The sequence below is a fragment of the Lampetra planeri genome, chromosome 10 (genome assembly GCF_965212315.1).
Source record: "Lampetra planeri chromosome 10, kcLamPlan1.2.h2, whole genome shotgun sequence".
NCBI lineage: Eukaryota > Metazoa > Chordata > Hyperoartia > Petromyzontiformes > Petromyzontidae > Lampetra > Lampetra planeri.
The window spans coordinates 6,534,094-6,551,905 of NC_136116.1; the positions used below are offsets into that span (position 1 = coordinate 6,534,094).

Sequence of the window (17,812 nt, forward strand, 5' to 3'; positions counted from 1 at the left end):
ACGCATAAAACGACCGCCACATTATCCGCCCTGACCAATGAACCGCCCACACCCAAAACTGGACAGTATTTGTCCACGGCGCAATTATAATTATAAATAAGTGTTTAGTAATCCGACCTGGAATACATTCGATTAAATCTAAAGCACAGTAAAATAATTATAGATGTTATTATTTTATTTTTATTAATTTTAATTTCATTTTTTACCTACGTGACTTTACCGAAAGAACTAAGAGTATGAACACAGTAAAATAATTTATCCGTGTTTAAAGCCGCTGTATTTTTGTATTTGTTTTCTGGTAACCTATTTGTGCATGATGATTGTGTAACTCGTCATTGTTTCTCACATTTTCCAACCTTTTTGTTGTCATATCCACCCATAAACCATACCAAGTCATTACCCAAACCTCCCATCGAGTTGGATATTCGACTTTACAGTACTACGGTGTGCACGCAATATGTACCCTATAGCATGCCTGTCAACCCATACGGTTTACCCGTATTCTTATACAGGGAAATTGAGTTTTCAGGTCCATACGACGTACAGCCGTTTCAATACGGGCAAACTAAAATGTCTTTGTTTGTGTTTCTCCCTTGTGATGGGACTTTGTAGGATGAACGTTGAGATGTCTGAATTGGTCTGTAATAAGTCAGGCACGTATAAGGGGTTGACAGGTATGCAGTCTATTCAGGATGTACAGGGGGGGGGGGTAATCATTGTCTGTGAATACTGGACATGTAAAAAAAAATCTTTGAAGCTCATCGTATTCCTCCATGAGAGTTCATGTAAATATTCGTTTTGTTTGTCTCACACACTGTGGTGAGAGAGGCGAGGCTCACTTGGGGCAGTGGCCCACTGGCTTGCCCAGCTTGTCACATCCGCCCCAAGGCCCCCCCCACTCCTCTTCCTGCCACTTCCGCATGTTAGATGAACGCTCGCTCACCATCGCTACGCTCTCGCAAAACGTACGCGTCGTCTCTTCGTCTCTAACAACAGCAACAGCAGCAGCAAGAAGCCATGGCCACGTTCGTGACGGTGCCGCTGAAGAAGTCGTACGAGCTTGACGTGGCCAAGCCGTTGTCTCGCTTCATCCTGGACACGTACGGCCCGGGCCACGACTTCGCCAAGAGCCTGGAGGAGCTGAACGCGCTGCGCAGGAGCGCGGCGTGCCGGCCCCTGGACAAGCACGAGGCCTCGCTCGACCTCCTAGAGAGGTGTGTGTGTGTTGTCTGTGTATCCAGGGTCTGTCCACTGCTGGATGAAAATGTCTCTTTATAATGAGCGCGAATTTGCCGCAGGGCCCTGGTCGCGTTTAGGAAAAGTGTTCGCTTGTTGGTGACGACGGCCTGCGTCGTCGGCAGTCTGCCAGGAGCACGCGTGTCCCCTTCGCTTGAATTGAGGCAGATTTATAATAGTCGTATCGTAGAAGAGGTGATTCTCAGGGGGATGAAGGCATCGTTAATAATCGTGAAGTGTATTCACTGGTAGAGTTGAAAGCCTCAATCGCGAAGGCCTTAATAGTGTATTGTATTAACTGATGGATGAAGGAATCGTCGTAATGTACAAGGGTTGTTTAAAAGTGTACACAAGTGACGTGTTTTCCGATATACTCTACTTTGGTATACTTTTAAAAGACACCGTGCAGTTAATTGTGTATCCACCATTGGATTAAGGGGTCCCCGATAGGACCGTCATCCATAGTCCTTGTTGGATGACGCCTTACATTCCATTCGTTGTATCCACGACTGGATGAAGAACTCTCCATCTCAGTGGTCCTCGTCTACCCACCGCTGGATGATCCTCCAATCCATCTTCTTGGTTCTTTCGGTAAAGTCACGTAGAATGGAAATAATAAAATAAATTAAACAAATTACATTTTTACGACGTTTCGGCCACAACACAAGCAGCCGTCCTCAGGTGAAGAACAGGTCTGTCTAAAAGACAGCGTCCTAATGAACACTGCTAAGCTTGGCAGCGTATTTTAAGCTGGGTGGGAGGAGAAGAGCGCCTTGACAAATGAGTTTACATATCAACAGAATAATTTAGCATTGAATAAGCTGTGTTAATGTGAGAGAATTAGCAGGATGTTAAAGTCAGAAATTAGCATGTAACTGGGAGATAAGAAGATGAATCCCTGCAGTCACAAAAGCTTTAAATCGAAAAAAGATCCTCCGATCGTCAGAAATAAATCAACATTCCAATGAATGTTCACTGGTGGATAAAAGATTCCTCCACCTCTCCAGCCATTGCCACATTACCCCACGACCCTGGCTGTGTGGAAATGTGTTCTGGTCTGGTGGATTCAAGTTCTGCTGACCCATGTACACATGTGCAGGTGTGTACATGACAAGGTAGGTGTTCATCCCTGGCTGTGTGGCAATGTGTTCTGGTCTGGTGGATTCGAGTGTTGCTGACCCATGTACACACGTGCAGGTGTGTACATGGCAAGGTAGGAGGTGGTGTTCATCCATACGTGGCTCGCCTTGACTTCATACCAATGAAGGGGAGTCATGGGCAAGCCGGGCGTGGTGATGGGGCCCCACCTTGCCCCCGGGTGCCCTGCGTGTGTAAGCAAACGTACAGATGGTTACCGGTGAAGGTGCTGCAGAATATGCAATCCGTGGCATAGTTACATATTCACACCGACAAAATAAGATACAATTCGATAGGAGACCGCAATGAGGGAGCACGTGGATGTATGCATAAACGAAAATAAGAGACGTCTTTAACTTGGCATAAGTAGGCATGTGCTAGAGAAGGGAATGTTGGCCGATGGGCTAGGCTGGTGACCGTGGTAGTGTAACCAAATCACACAAACCATGGAGATGGAGCGATGAGATCGGCTCACGTGCAGGAGTGGCATTGCGGGACATGTTTAGTGCATGGGCGATGCAAATGTTGTCAACACATGCCTACGGTTTTGACATGAAGTGTCTCATCAGCAGTCACAACTTTCTTATATCAAAGGGGGATCCTCACATTGCGATATGGGTCCTAGTTCGGCGTAAAGTTGTTCAATGCATAACAAACACAAATAATAAGTTAATGTCGTTGTGGAGAATACTCTACAGTAAGTAGTTAAAGATAGCTAAACGTCTACAGTGTAGGTGATGGCAGCGGAGAGAGCACTCGAGCGGTGACTTAAAGTCCTTCCCCGCACGGACGAAACCTTCTTTTACCGCTCCGCTATTGTTCCACGAGTTATTTTGTCCAAACGCTAAATTAAAATCCCTAATTGGACGGTTTGCGATCGTGCGATACGTGGGAGACCGAACACCGACGATTGAAGCCTGTCTTGCCTGAGCGGCTTCCGGGTAAATAAGAGCGGGGAGGCGGTAGACCCGAGCAGGCGACACCGCGGGAGGGTGGGGAGTTACGGTGTGTGGTTTCTCTATGGCGCGGTGTTCAATACTTGCATTGATTTGATCAAATAAACGACAACAAAAACACGAAAGTTAACTTTAATTTGTGAAAGCAGGTGTGTGACGTTGCGGTGGTTATACTGCATTGCAGATTTTTTTTTTAGAGACGGTGACTTGGGGGGAGGCCTTCATCCAGCAGTGTATTGATCGTGGCTAACTATGATTTTGTACAACTCTGGATTCGATCTTTGTTTCTGGCGCTGTGCAGTCTATTGTTGCACATATTAAGACGCGGGTGAGATTAATTGGATGAGTTGTGTTCAACTTTACTGTCAGCATAGTTAATAATCGAGTTTAAATAAGAGTTTTGATGGAATTTAGTTGGAATAGTTAAATGCACAGGTTGTGGTGAGTAACAGCCTACTTGTTCACATTAAAGTGGAGGCTTTGTATAATGTATTTTAGGTGTTGGGACATTAAAGCTGAAAACACAAACACATGTAGACGTCATTTCACTGCATTATTAGATCCTATCCCCCACCCCGTAGTGTGCAGGTCGTGGTGGTTATTTGACCATACTTCACCACACCGGGCACTGCGGGTTTGTCAAGGTGGGGAGTGTAGGCGTACAGTACAACTGCTTTTTCCGCACTGCGGTTCGCTGACAATGTAGCCTCCCCCTCATTAGTCTACAAGATCTGATGTGTATGCATGGTTGTCGCCGATCCAAGCACTATCCAGGAAAAAAATCTTGCTTAGTTTCTGAGATGTGATAATCGGCTGCATTCCATGTGATGTGGACCAAGGTTCTGAATACATTGACTCGCATATACTGTGTTCTTAAACACTACACAGTGCACTTGCCATTGCGGTCGAATTAGTATTTAAAGTTGACATTTAAAGACAAGGCAAACTTGATGAGATATGTTGTCATAATGTGCCATGAGTATGTCTTGTAGTGGGAAGGGTTTCATCCAGCAGTGGATAGCATGCCCTGGTGTACACTGTATGAAGTAATTTGTGGTTTGATATTGTTTAAACCAGAATTGATCATTGCATCGCAAGCCCATAGTCCAAACATTTTGTACTAAAAGTAATTGTTGGCAAAATGTCAATATTTCCGCTGCATAAAAATATGAATTGTACAACAATACACTGCGAATTACTATGGTCAATGTATATGCTGTACATTAATAAATAATGTGCTATTCTGGGCAAACCACTGCCCAATTACTCATTAACCAACACTTCATCTTAACAACTTGGAGCTGAGTCATAAAACAGAGTGACCATAGCCGTTGCTATGTCAAACCTTGTGTATGCAGGGCTGTTTATTTAGAGCTCTGTCATTAATTAATAAGTTTAATGTTATGAGGTGGCCTTGTGCAAAATTATTGTGTTCTAATTATTAAGGTTTTATGCAGAGTTGCTTCCCATCCGATCACTATCCAGGTTAAAACCTTTTGAGCTCTGATAGCAATGGCTAGCAATGGCTATGCAGTGGGAACCAGAGGGCATTACTGAAAAATCCTTTGTTATACTGAGCTGTACTCCCTCATCTGTTGTCTTTGCCTTCACCAACCCACACTGACAAGCCCACACTGAGGAAGGCCCTCGCCTAGCAGTGGATTTACAAAGCGCTATCCATGTACATTCTTTGTTCAATTGACTTTGTCTGTTGTTTTTTCTTTTTGCCAGGTATTATGATCAGCTGTGTGCCATTGAGCCAAAGTTGCCCATTAATGAAGGCCAGGTAAATAAACGCGAAACTCTTAAGCCCTTTTCTATGCCTATATTGTGTGTCACAAACACTACCCACGTGTGCTTTTGTGATAACCAGTAATGCAACCATTTCATTTGTTCCAGAACCCAATTAATTTCACATGGAGGGATGCCTTTGACAAAGGATCACTGTTTGGGGGCTCGGCAAAACTTAGTAAGTTCAATGGCGTCATAATTGTAGTACAGAAATACTAAGTATCCAGTATATTGTACATTTCAGTAACATCATTAACATTCTATTTTGTGATTGTGATGTTTATTGACAGCATGGTACATTTCGTTATGGTACTTTTAAAAAGTGGTGCCTTTATATTCGTAGCAAAGAAAATGCGGTAACTCGACACACACACAAATAAGTTTGGTTTCTAAATCTCTAAATCTTTCTCAGCCATCCCTCGGGCCAGCTATGAGAAGATATGTGTGCTGTTCAATATTGGTGCTCTCATGAGCCAGATCGCTGGTGAGCTCAACCTAGACAGTGATGATGGCATGAAAACTGCTGCCAAGTACTACCAGGTAGGTATCTCATTCTGTTTTGCAAACACTGTATTCCTCATTGTATTTCATTGCTATGTCAGCTATAACTATGATTAGTGGAAATGCTGTTCATTCTCTTCTTGGTATTCCAAGTTATATGGTTGTTCTAGCACAGTGGTTCTTAACCTTTACTGCAGCCTTGCACCCCTTTGGTTCTCAATCGTGAAAAAAAATCTTAATAAATACATAGGTTTAATGAAACAAAGTGGTTGTACTTATGTGCCCGTGCTTAATTTGTGTTTTCGATGATTTACCTTCTAAAAAATATGGCATGTCTCGCATCCCCGGGGGGGGGGGGGGTGCACCCCAGTTTAAGAACCGCTACTCTAGCATATCAAAAAAGCTGCAGTATACAGTTTGTGTTGTTTTGGCAGGAATATTGTTTTAGAAGGAAAAGAGGGGCATGATACAAGTTTGAAGTGGCTACATTTAGCCAAAGTGTTAAATGCTTATTAAAGTGTACAAAAGTATAATGCTTACATTTACATGCCTGAAACACTTTGTTAAATCTGTTTATTGTAAAATGAGTATCTCTTTCTAAATTCCTGCCCCTGCCTTATCGTCACCCATTAGCAAGCGAGCGGCTGCTTTTTGCAAATCAAGGAGTCTGTGCTGAGTGCGCTGAACCGCGAGCCAACGGTGGACATCTCCCCTGACACAGTTGGAGCGCTCAGTGTTATCATGCTGGCACAGGCCCAAGAGGTGTTCTACATGAAGGCCAGCGCTGGTGAGTCCTTTGTTCCATCTACATTGCGTTATTTTGCATTGCAGATGTATGTAATTTCAGTTGGAGTGTATTTTAATACTTAAAATCAAATCATCCTCGAATGCTCCTGATCTCAAAAGCTCTGCAGGGTTGAGCCTAGATACTTTTTGGATGGGCAACCACCATGCATAGCAGGTGTTATAGGCTGTTTAATGGACAGCAGAGGGCATTGCAGCAACATCAATTGGGGTACTGTATTTATATGCTCTCACATCTGTGCTCCCCTTCAACCTGCATTGACCAGTGTGGTGGTGTATTGTCAAATAATCCTTACTACCCACAGTGGAGGGAAGCCCTCATCCAGCAGTGGATGTAGTCAATTTGATGCGGATAACGGCTTTTGAATGCTTGAGTAAACTACAGCTGTGATAGAACAGATTTCGACTGGTATTGAAAACTGCCCAAAGCTGCTTGCCATATCCAGTGTGCATCACTCGCGTTACATAATAGCGACAAGTCATTGCATGTAATGGCTGTTGCGTTTAATCACTTGATGTATTAAAATATACGGTTGGCATACATTTGTTAATTTTATTACACCTAACATTGGGATGTCTATGACCTAGTCAAAGCACCATGGACACCATGTTTTCACAGGTAACTTTGGGATAATTACTACGTTATATGCAGCAGAGGGCAGTGCGGCAAAGTCCGTACTATGATGCTATGCTTTTTTGTCTGCTCCCCACCCTCAACCTATACTGAGCATCATGGTGAAGTATGGTCAAATAACCCCCAATGACATGCACACCATGGGAAGGCCCTCATCCAGCATTGGATTGACAAAAGGGCTATCCATGTACAATACTGTACTGGAAATGTGAACATTTGGTTTGTTCAGGTGAACACATGAAGTAGATCAGTTATAAATGGTTTGTCTGTGTGGTACCACTGATATGCATGATTGCAGACAAAATGAAGGACGTGATTGTTGCAAAACTGGGTAATCAAGCAGCTGACTATTATGGAGATGCCTTCAAGCAGTGTCAATACAAGGAGCAGCTGCCTAAGGTAATCACTCTGGGGTTATGTTTACTTTAAAGGATATATTAATCACATCTTGCACTGACTTGCACTTGAAATCTAATGTAGTGAAAACTCCTAAACTTCCAAATCCTCTTCCAAAGGCAGCACCTTTAATTTTTTTCCAAAATGGTCGTCCATATTTACTTCATTTATTTCTGGAGGCAGCAAATGGTACATTTCAGAAATTATTGAAATTTTTAACTTTTTAACAAGAACTTTGCTAAATACTAACATTTCTTGTCTTTCCTTTTGAAACTTTTTTTCAGCCTAACCAGTAACTTTTTCCCCCACTTTTGTCTCCCCCTCCCTTCCTGCTCGCTGTCCTGATGCTCTTTTCTGTTTTACATGTTTTTCTCCATGTCCCATATCACTGCGCTCGTCACGTGCTACTTGACAATGCCGCGCCTTCACTTTCACTGGGATTTTGTGTATGTCAACTTGCATGCGCTTGTCGATTTTGCATGCACTGTGGTTCTGCCTTGTGTACGGTGTGCGGCGCGTGGGGTGGTCGTGCCTGGGTGCCAGTATTTTTATTTCCAGGAGGTGCTTCCTCTTCTGGCTGCCAAGCACTGCATCTACCAGGCCACAGCCCAGCTACACCAGTCTAACGTGGCCAAACAGCAAAAGAAATTTGGAGAGGAGATCGCAAGACTCCAGGTATATTCTAACACGGCAACATTGGTAGTTTGGCAAAACATTTAATGAATGTGTAAATATGTAAGAAACATGTGTGAGTCTATTCACTATTTACTTTTATTCTATTAAACTCTGATTATAAATTTCTATAATGAATACAAAATCATTAATCTATTTACTATAAGATGTATTTCTGGATCAAATCAAATAGTCATTGCCACAAGTTTAAGGAACACATGATGCTGCAAGCAGATTTAGCCTGCTTATGAGTTTCTGAATGTCAAATGAGAGTGACCTTTCTACGCAGCACGCAACGGACCTTGTGAAAACGGTCACGTCGCGTTACGATGAGTACATTAGCGTCAAAGATCTGTCTGACAAGATCAGCCGGGCGCTAACTGCAGCCAAGAAGGACAATGACTTCATCTACCACGATCGGGTGCCAGACATTAAGGACCTGGAAGCTATTGGCAAGGCCACCCTTGTGAAGCCCCTGCAGCTCACCAGCCCCATGAGCCCCCGATTTGTTGGTAAGTCAAACAAAGCAGTTTTTTTTTCCTCTTGTCATTCTTTTTGCGGTTGATCAACAATAACTTTATGTTTATTACTGGCATCGGGCACAATTATTAACACGATTTTGAATGACTTAACTGGTATACATTCCTAGCATTGCTTGTTGTTAAATTCGTTTTTGTAATTTTTGTTTTGTCAGTTTTTTTTTTCCTCTTGTCATTCTTTTTGCGGTTGATCAACAATAACTTTATGTTTATTACTGGCATCGGGCACAATTATTAACACAATTTTGAATGACTTAACTGGTATACATTCCTAGCATTGCTTGTTGTTAAATTCGTTTTTGTAATTTTTGTTTTGTCAGACCTGTTTGAAAAGATGGTACCACTGGCTGTGAACAATGCGGTCACTACATACAACCAAAGGAAGGCTGATCTTGTCAACAGATCTGTAATGCAAATGAGGGAGGCAACCACTCTTCTCAATGGGTAACAGCTCGCATCTTTGCAACAACATTTTTGTTAAGGATCACATTTATAAAGTTGCGGTTTAATTACATTTATTTCCATGGCTGGATTATATGTATTTCGCATATGTAAATTATTGGTTGGTTAATGTTTGACTGGACTTTACACTCACAGAATCTTAGCATCGCTGAACCTGCCAGCTGCCTTAGAAGACTTGTCAGGTGACACAGTGCCACCTTCCATTCTGGAGAAGTCTGTGGCTATCGTCGAAAAAGGGGGGCTGGATAAAATTGACTACTGGATGAAGAACCTTCCTGAGTTTCTGCAACGTAATCGTGAGATTCTAAATGAGGTAATGGCCATTTATTTAGTTGATGCTTTTAGAGTTAGATTATACATACGATACTAATGGTTCCTCCACTACAGATTAAACATCTGTGATATGGTTTCTGATCAGTTCATATTAATCCTCTTTACAAACATAACATCAGTTTGACAGTGCAACGTGGGGGTATATGCTAGGCATTGTTCCATCACTTAGTCTACATCATATGAAAAACTGCTGTCATTTCCTCCAATGAATAATTTCACTTTGCTTGCCCAGGCTATGAAGATGCTGAGTGAGGAGGAGGTCACAGACAATGACCTAAGAACTAAGTTTCAGCAGAAGTGGCAGCGCACACCCTCGAATGACCTCTACAAGCCGCTGCGTGCAGGTTGACGCTGCACTGTTGCTATTTTTATTTTAAACATTGTGAAAATTAGCAATGGAAAATAATCTGCATATTACAATGAAACATTTTCATCTGGAATCCTTTTTTTTTCTTCCAGAGGGTGACAAGTACCGTCAGCTTATTGACAATGCCGTGAACGCGGATGGGGTCGTCAAGCAGAAGTATAACGAGCACCGGGACTACATCGCGATGCTCAGTCAACCACAACAGGAGCTCAACTCTGCCATTCCATCTGCCAATCCTGCAGCTTCTCTCGCAGGCAGCGAGGTAAGACAGTGATGGTCGTGTTACTGTCAATTACTATAAACTTGTTGTGCCCTCTGCCCCTGGTCATAATTATTTAGGATAAGGCTCCCTGTAAATTTTGATAACAAGCAGTGCCAGTGGCAGAGCTATCTAGTGTGCAGCCAGTGCAACTGCACCGGGGCCCGTGGGCTGGCTTAGGCAAGAGGTGACGAAGAGGGGGGTGGGGAAAGGGGTCGGGGAAGGCCATTTCAGTCCTTGCTCCAGTGCCGATGCAAACATGTTCTCCCGCCGGTTGGTGTGTACAGTGAGGGGAAAAAGTATTTGATCCTCTGCTGATTTTATATGTTTGCCCACCGACAAAGAAATGATCAGTCTATAATTTTAATGGTAGGTTTATTTGAACAGTGAGAGACAGAATAACAACAAAAAAATCCTGAAAAACGCACGTCAAAAATGTTATAAATTGATTTGCATTTTAATGAGGGAAATAAGTATTTGACCCCTCTGCAAAACATGAGTGTTAATATCCCCAGTTATTTTTATTTTTTATTTTTTAACAGTACTCTCTTCATTGTTCAGCCAGCATTGGTTAAACATGGGCATCTTCGTTCTAGCATGTATATCAGACCTCCCCTCCCCCTCTCTGTCCATTGTGTTGGCGTGTGCTGTAGTTGGCCGCTTGCGCCCAATCGCTCCATTGTGTTGACGTGTGCAGTAATTGGCAGTAATTGGCCGCTTGCGCACAATCGCTTCCACGCCGTCGCTCACCCCCCCCTCCCTCCCGATACGTTCCATTCATTGGCTACCATAGTCTGATGAGCTCCCCCTCCCTCTCCTCCCCCCTCAACTCCCTCTACGGGGAGGAATTATCAGACCTCCCCTCCCCCTCTCTGTCCATTGTGTTGGCGTGTGCTGTAGTTGGCCGCTTCCGCACAACCGCTCCATTGTGCAGTAATTGGCCGCTTGCGCACAATCGCTTCCACGCCGTCGCTCACCCCCCCTCCCTCCCGATACGTTCCATTCATTGGCTACCATAGTCTGATGAGCTCCCCCTCCCTCTCCTCCCCCCCTCAACTCGCTTTTAAGGGATTACATCTTGAATCATTGCCTCACTTGATGCAGCTAATCTGGCTGTGACGGTCCCACCTGATGACGGAGACTTGTGTTGCCTCCGAAACGTCGTGATTTTTGTTTTTTATTTTATTTTATTTTCATTAATTTTGACCTACGTGACTTTACCGAAAAAACCTAAGAAGATGACTTGGTACTTGGTGGCAAAACCCTTGTTGGCAATCGCAGAGGTCAGACGTTTCTTGTAGTTGGCCACCAGGTTTGCACACATCTCAGGAGGGATTTTGTCCCACTCCTCTTTGCAGATCTTCTCCAAGTCATTAAGGTTTTGAGGCTGACGTTTGGCAACTCGAACCTTGAGCTCCCTACACAGATTTTGTATGGGATTAAGGTCTGGAGACTGGCTAGGCCACTCCAGGACCTTAATGTGCTTCTTCTTGAGCCCCTCCTTTGTTGCCTTGGCCGTGTGTTTTGGGTCATTGTCATGCTGGAATACCCATCCACGACCCATTTTCAATGCCCTGGTTGAGGGAAGGAGGTTCTCACCCAAGATTTGATGGTACATGGCCCCGTCCATCGTCCCTTTGATGCGGTGAAGTTGTCCTGTCCCCTTAGCAGAAAAACACCCCCAAAGCATAATGTTTCCACCTCCATGTTTGACAGTGGGGATGGTGTTCTTGGGGTCATAGGCAGCATTCCTCCTCCTCCAAACACGGCGAGTTGAGTTGATGCCAAAGAGCTCCATTTTGGTCTCATCTGACCACAACACTTTCACCCAGTTGTCCTCTGAATTACTCTGATGTTCATTGGCAAACTTCAGACGGCCATGTATATGTGCTATCTTGAGCAGGGGGGGGACCTTGCGGGCGCTGCAGGATTTCAGTCCTTCACGGCGTAGTGTGTTACCAACGTGACTATGGTCCCAGCTGCCTTGAGATCATTGACAAGATCCTCCCGTGTAGTTCTGGGCTGATTCCTCACCGTTCTCATGATCATTGCAACTCCACGAGGTGAGATCTTGCATGGAGCCCCAGGCCGAGGGAGATTGACAGTTCTATTGTGTTTCTTCCATCTGCGAATAATCGCACCAACTGTTGTCACCTTATCGCCAAGCTGCTTGGCGATGGTCTTGTAGCCCATTCCAGCCTTGTGCAGGTCTACAATCTTGTCCCTGACATCCTTGGAGAGCTCTTTGGTGTTGGCCATGGTGGAGAGTTTGCAATCTAATTTATTGATTGCTTCTGTGAACAGGTGTCTTTTACAGGTAACAAGCTGAGATTAGGAGCACTCCCTTTAAGAGTGTGCTCATAATCTCAGCTCGTTACCTGTATAAAAGACACCTGGGAGCCAGAAATCTTTCTGATTGAGAGGGGGTCAAATACTTATTTCTCTCATTGAAATGCAAATCAATTTATACAATTTTTGACATGCGTTTTTCTGGATTTTGTTGTTATTCTGTGTCTCACTGTTCAAATAAACCTACCATTAAAATTATAGACTGATCATTTCTTTGTCAGTGGGCAAACGTACAAATCAGCAGGGGATCAAATACTTTTTTCCCTCACTGTATGTCAATAGAGTACCTCTTCAAGGCCAAGTGCGTTGTCTCATGTGTCATCCTCTGTGCAGACGGTGCAGATTTTGCGCTCGCTGCTGTCCGACCTGGACACCGTGAAGGGTGAACGAGAGGCCCTGGAGGGTGAGCTGCGCGCCGTCGACTCGGACATGACGGGTCGCTTCCTGGGGGCACTGGCTCAGGACGGGGCCCTCAACGAGGAGGACCTGTCGCGCACTGAGCTGGAGCGGCTGTACGGGCCGTACACGCAGCGCGTCACGGAGAGCATTCGGCGTCAGGAGGAGCTACTCAGGGACCTGCAGGTGCAGCAGCTGAAGTGGTGGCGAGAACTACTTGGGTGTTAACAATGGATCGTCGATTTTTTTCTTTCAAAAATCCTTCATGGAATCGAATGTAGAATCCAGTTTAATTTTAGTTATGGTCGAACTGATTGATATTGCAGGGAAACGTTTAATTGCATGGTAAATGTGAATATGATTGGTCACGGGGTGAAACCATGATTACAACATATAAAAAAACGTGCATCCAGTGCAGAATAGAGGCCTCGCGACAGGTAATGAGGCTTGCTAGACGATGTATGATCACGTTGGTCGGTGCAGGTTGGTTAACCAATAATAGATTGGGTATTTTAAATCGTTTCTTTTGTTTGTGATTATCATAAGATATAGTTGCAGTGGACAGCTGTAAAAAGGAATTTTAATGTTGCATTTTCCATATTTTACAATGTAAATGATCAACTTAAGTACATGCATTCTATGACTTTTAAATTATTATACATAATTCACATTCTCATGCTGCCTCTTACTGAGTTGCATTTTTTGTTGATAATATTTGCGTGGGGTCTCGCACCTGAGTGGGGTTAAAAATTCAAAATGGTGTCAGCCTGTACAGTATTTGACCAAAGTCCAAGCCATTGTTCACACTGAAAGATATTTACCATGTTTCCACAACAAACACCCTGCCTGGTGCAAGGTTTTGTTCATTGGCAGTGGTTAGCATTCTTCATTACAATTCTATTTTTTTCTCAGCTATGACATGGTCGTGCACGATGAGTCATATCTGTCTGGTGTGGGTTGTTCCAGTGGAAATTTCCCACACCTACGATTCACAAAAAGAAACTCACAACTTTACACATTTTCTGGGGCTGGTTGACTCTGGATGTCTGGTTCCGCTGCCAGGGTGGATGCCCCTGTGCCAACTCCGGCTTCTGCACATATTTTCGTTTTCAAACATGTCATTGAAGAGTATACCATTTTGTTTTTTTACAAGCCGGCATGTAGCCTTCCCTTGTATATTGTACGTTCACCTGTAGTGGCAAGCAAAAAGCAGTAACCTTGTGTCACCTTGTAACGTGCTTTCAAATGGCATAATGACCCATAAGTGCTTGTGAACAGCACTTTCCCTCACAGTCTGTGCCACGGCTGATATATTTTCGTGTTTGCTTATGCGCACTGTAGGTGCGCCACCAGGAGTTTGCTCAGCAGAAACAGGCGAGCACAGAGTCAAACTTGCGTGATGAAGTCCTCCGGAAGCTGGCTGCTGCCCATGACGGCTTCATGCAGCTCCTCGGAAACCTGGAGGAAGGAAACAAGGTGTGGATAAATAAGTGCATTTATATTTCTGTTTTGAAACAATTACTTTGGAAATGGAATTTTATTTCTCACAAATGTACTTTCAAAAAATGAAAGGATTTTTTTTTTATCTTTTCTCACACATGTACTTTTAAAAATGAAAGTAAAATGTTCATTCGCAAGGAACTAATATGACTTTTCTCTCCTTATATTTGCAGTTTTACGGTGACCTGACGGAGATATTGCTTAAATTCCAGAGCAAATGTAATGACATAGTATTTGCTCGCAAAACTGAGAGGGATGAACTGCTCAAGTGAGTTCAAAAATTTGACTTTTGTTTGACGATATATCTCTTTTTTATAACCAACCATCATGAGCCATGTTGGCATCTGTTGTATAATGTTTGTTTCTTTCATTTTTGCTTCTGTAGAGATATCCAGCAGAAGATTGCCAAAGAGCCATCTGCCCCAGTCCTGGGTGTGCCAGCCTATCAGCAATCAACTGAGATGCCCCCCCAGCCTCTACCCCGCACTACTGCGGTGCGCGTAGCTCTTTAAACAATGCATTTGTTGGTATGAAATCGAAAATGTGTGCTTAAGGCCTCGTATTTTAATAATTTTATGCATATTTGCTTATAAGCACATTTTTTCCCCATAACTCTCACTTGCATTACATTGTGAGGATGAAGCTTTGCTTCGTTGTCAGAAGATGGCAGTGCAGCAATATCCATCGTGGCTCTGTGCTGTGCACCCCAATCTATGTTGCCTGCACTGACAAGCGGCGGTGTGAAGTATGGTCGTATAACCTCGACAACCCCGCATGGCGTGGGGAGGCCCCCATCCAGTGGTGGATTGACAAAAGGTCTGTACGTGTACAGAACTGGCTACATTTTCAACATCCTATCCAATTTTTCAATGCGCTATTCTTGTTTGTGTGTGTTTTTTTTAATTGCAGCCAAGCAAGCCTCAGGCACCGCCACGTCCACCCCCTCCGGTTGTTCAACCGACTCCCAGTGCGGCCCCAGCTCCTGCTCCAGTCGCTGCAGCGAGTACACCCTCCACAGTCTCCATGGCACAGGGACCCCCGTTCGCATCCTACCCCGGCTACCCAGGGTGTGTGCACCTGCTTATTTTGACCATTTCGGCAGGAGACCACCAGATGGCCCTTGCCAAATTGCATGCTTAGTTTGCAGAATGCAAAAGCATATAGCGAGGTGTGCATTAGTCCGAATGTAAAAGTATAGCTTTATCATATAATTTGCATAAATGTAAGCAATTTTACATGCATGATGCTATGCACATATCAGGAGTGCTAAGAATCAGGTTTTGTAAATGAATTAATACTTTGTTACACACTGGTAAGAATAACACTGCTGGCAAATAATTGACTGCATTTGAGCCAGTCCTAAAACCAATCTTTACAGTTGCACATGTGTAACGAATGTTAACCTCTCTTTCTGCTTGTGTTTCTCTCTTCTTGCCCTGCAGTGCTCTGCCCATGCCAATGGGATTTAATCCTTATACAGCCTACACCCAATACGCAATGCCATCCTACGGTGCCCAACCTCAGCCAGGCCAGGCATATCCCCAGGGACAGCCACAGTACGTACAGCCCCAAATGCCTGGCTATCCGCAGGGCCAGATGCCCACATACACGCATCCATACGGATACCCTCAGCAGCCCTACCCTTACCAGCAGGCATACAATCCCAATAACCCGAATCCTTACAGCCAACAGTGAGCTCATAAATCCACATTGGCACAGGAAAGGTTGCTCCAAAGGCTTTGGTGTGGCTACGTAAATAGAGACCCAATAACGGTTTCCTTGTTTGTGTTTGACGTTAATTCGATTTTTTTGTTTTTAAACAAGCTGAGTTTTCTTTGGAACATTCAGTTGTACCTGATAGGTTTACTACGCAAGAGTATACAGTAGAAAGCATTGACTCCTGCTATTGTTTTGGTGTTATGAAACTGTGTTTTTAAGTGACCTTATTACACGTTATTAGTAAAGTTTGTTTAGGAGAATATACTTTGGATGTTACGATCAAGAGATGCTGGGATACTGTATGACTTGGCAAGCTTGCAAAATGTAGCATTTGTACTCTTCATTATAGTTATGTAATTGTATTAAGTATATATATAAACATTTCCTCTAGGCTAGTACCAAAAGAAAAGTCATGGCAGGGCCCTGTTAATTTCCCACATGTCTTTGGAAGAACTTGAACTATTAAAGCTGTCGTAACAATTGTCTCAAACAATACATCTCTTTCCTCTGAGGGTAACATGGGTTAAGATATCTTAAGCTTTGTGCAAGTTCAGATACGAGATTAGAATTGGACGACACTAGGCATTTGTTCATGAGAAAATACATTTGAAAAGTTTTGTAATTTTGCAGGTAAAAAAACAACTGGTTTCATCCTTTCTTAGTTTTTGGTCATATTAAAATTGAAGTTATCGAATCTACATTGAGTGTAAATGTTTTAGTTTATTATTTTGCTTTGAATTTGTTATGATTCCATACAAAAAGTAGTGCATAAGTAATACAATTTGTTGTTTCTATGGTAAGACTAATTTTCCTAATTGATCTGAATAATTACTACCGTATAGGTTTTTACTGATGTGTTGTATAGCTTTCTGACGTGTTCAAATTGTTAACGCATTTGTTTGGCATCATATTTGACATTTAGTTCCACATGCTGGAAACACCTCGGAGCACATGAGAGTGCTGAATGTTTAATTTCACTTTTTCAAAATATTGATAATCGGTGACCACAGAGGTCTGCATGGAGTTGCACTCTAAAACGTGTACAGTTCAATATGTGGATAACGTATGTACAGTCATTCTAAGTCAAAATGCATGGGGTAGTAATGTGCGCCCATGGTAATGCATCTCGAGTGAATCATTTAGATTCCATTTTGCTGAATGGCTTTTGGAATTCATAGTTCAGCCCAAAAGCAAGTAGACCGAGGTATTTTATGATCGCAAATAATGCTTGCGCTGGTGTGTATAAGCTTGAAAATAAAAAAGGATGTGGTGACATGTAATAATTGTTGCAAAGCATTCACATAGAGGCATGCGTGAACAAATGCAAAACAATCCATGATAACCAACATCGCACTTTAAGATGTCACATGTCTCACCATGCAGGAATGGTAAATATTGGCAGTTGGGGCGTTATCATTTTTCCCTTCTGAAACCATCACTCAATTTTAATATAGTTTACTGCTTGCTTCTGTTGTATGTGCTATCTGTATATTTGCATAATATAATAAAACATCTTAATTTTTTTACATTGGTGTGGTAGAATAAAAACACAATTATTAGTATTTCTGAATTGTGTAGTCATTGCTGTGCACCCCAGCTTGACATGTAATTAAAAGATAAAAATCTTTATCTCTTAAAGAATTCTGGTTAATAATAAGGTCCAGCTATCGTCAAAGGCGTATTCGTATCTGAGCAGTATGCTACCATTCGAGGGCACTAATTACAGCCATCCAGGAAATCTGTGACCTCTTTAATTCCATT

The 17,812-nt window shown here is 43.1% G+C and overlaps 1 protein-coding gene across 1 annotated transcript; it reads left to right on the forward strand.

The window, feature by feature from the left end:
• Window positions 1-897: 897 nt before the first annotated feature.
• On the forward strand, window positions 898-17,577 carry PDCD6IP (programmed cell death 6 interacting protein). The gene is made up of 18 exons (XM_078598100.1): window positions 898-1,214; window positions 5,061-5,115; window positions 5,229-5,298; window positions 5,533-5,660; window positions 6,255-6,408; window positions 7,358-7,458; window positions 8,014-8,130; window positions 8,417-8,639; window positions 8,987-9,110; window positions 9,264-9,441; window positions 9,694-9,805; window positions 9,921-10,090; window positions 12,770-13,018; window positions 14,174-14,308; window positions 14,506-14,600; window positions 14,718-14,826; window positions 15,242-15,399; window positions 15,775-17,577. Exons 1-18 carry the CDS (start codon window positions 1,018-1,020, stop codon window positions 16,025-16,027), a joined length of 2,628 nt encoding a protein of 875 aa, XP_078454226.1. The 5' UTR covers window positions 898-1,017; the 3' UTR covers window positions 16,028-17,577.
• The last annotated feature ends 235 nt before the right edge of the window (window positions 17,578-17,812 follow it).

Excerpts from the sequence above, each read along its gene's own strand:
- PDCD6IP (XM_078598100.1), top strand. The coding sequence starts at position 1,018 with ATGGCCACGTTCGTGACGGTGCCGCTGAAGAAGTCGTACGAGCTTGAC. Across the intron at positions 5,661-6,254 it reads CTGCTGCCAAGTACTACCAG|CAAGCGAGCGGCTGCTTTTT; the intron begins GTAGGTATCTCA and ends GTCACCCATTAG. Across the intron at positions 9,111-9,263 it reads GCAACCACTCTTCTCAATGG|AATCTTAGCATCGCTGAACC; the intron begins GTAACAGCTCGC and ends TTACACTCACAG.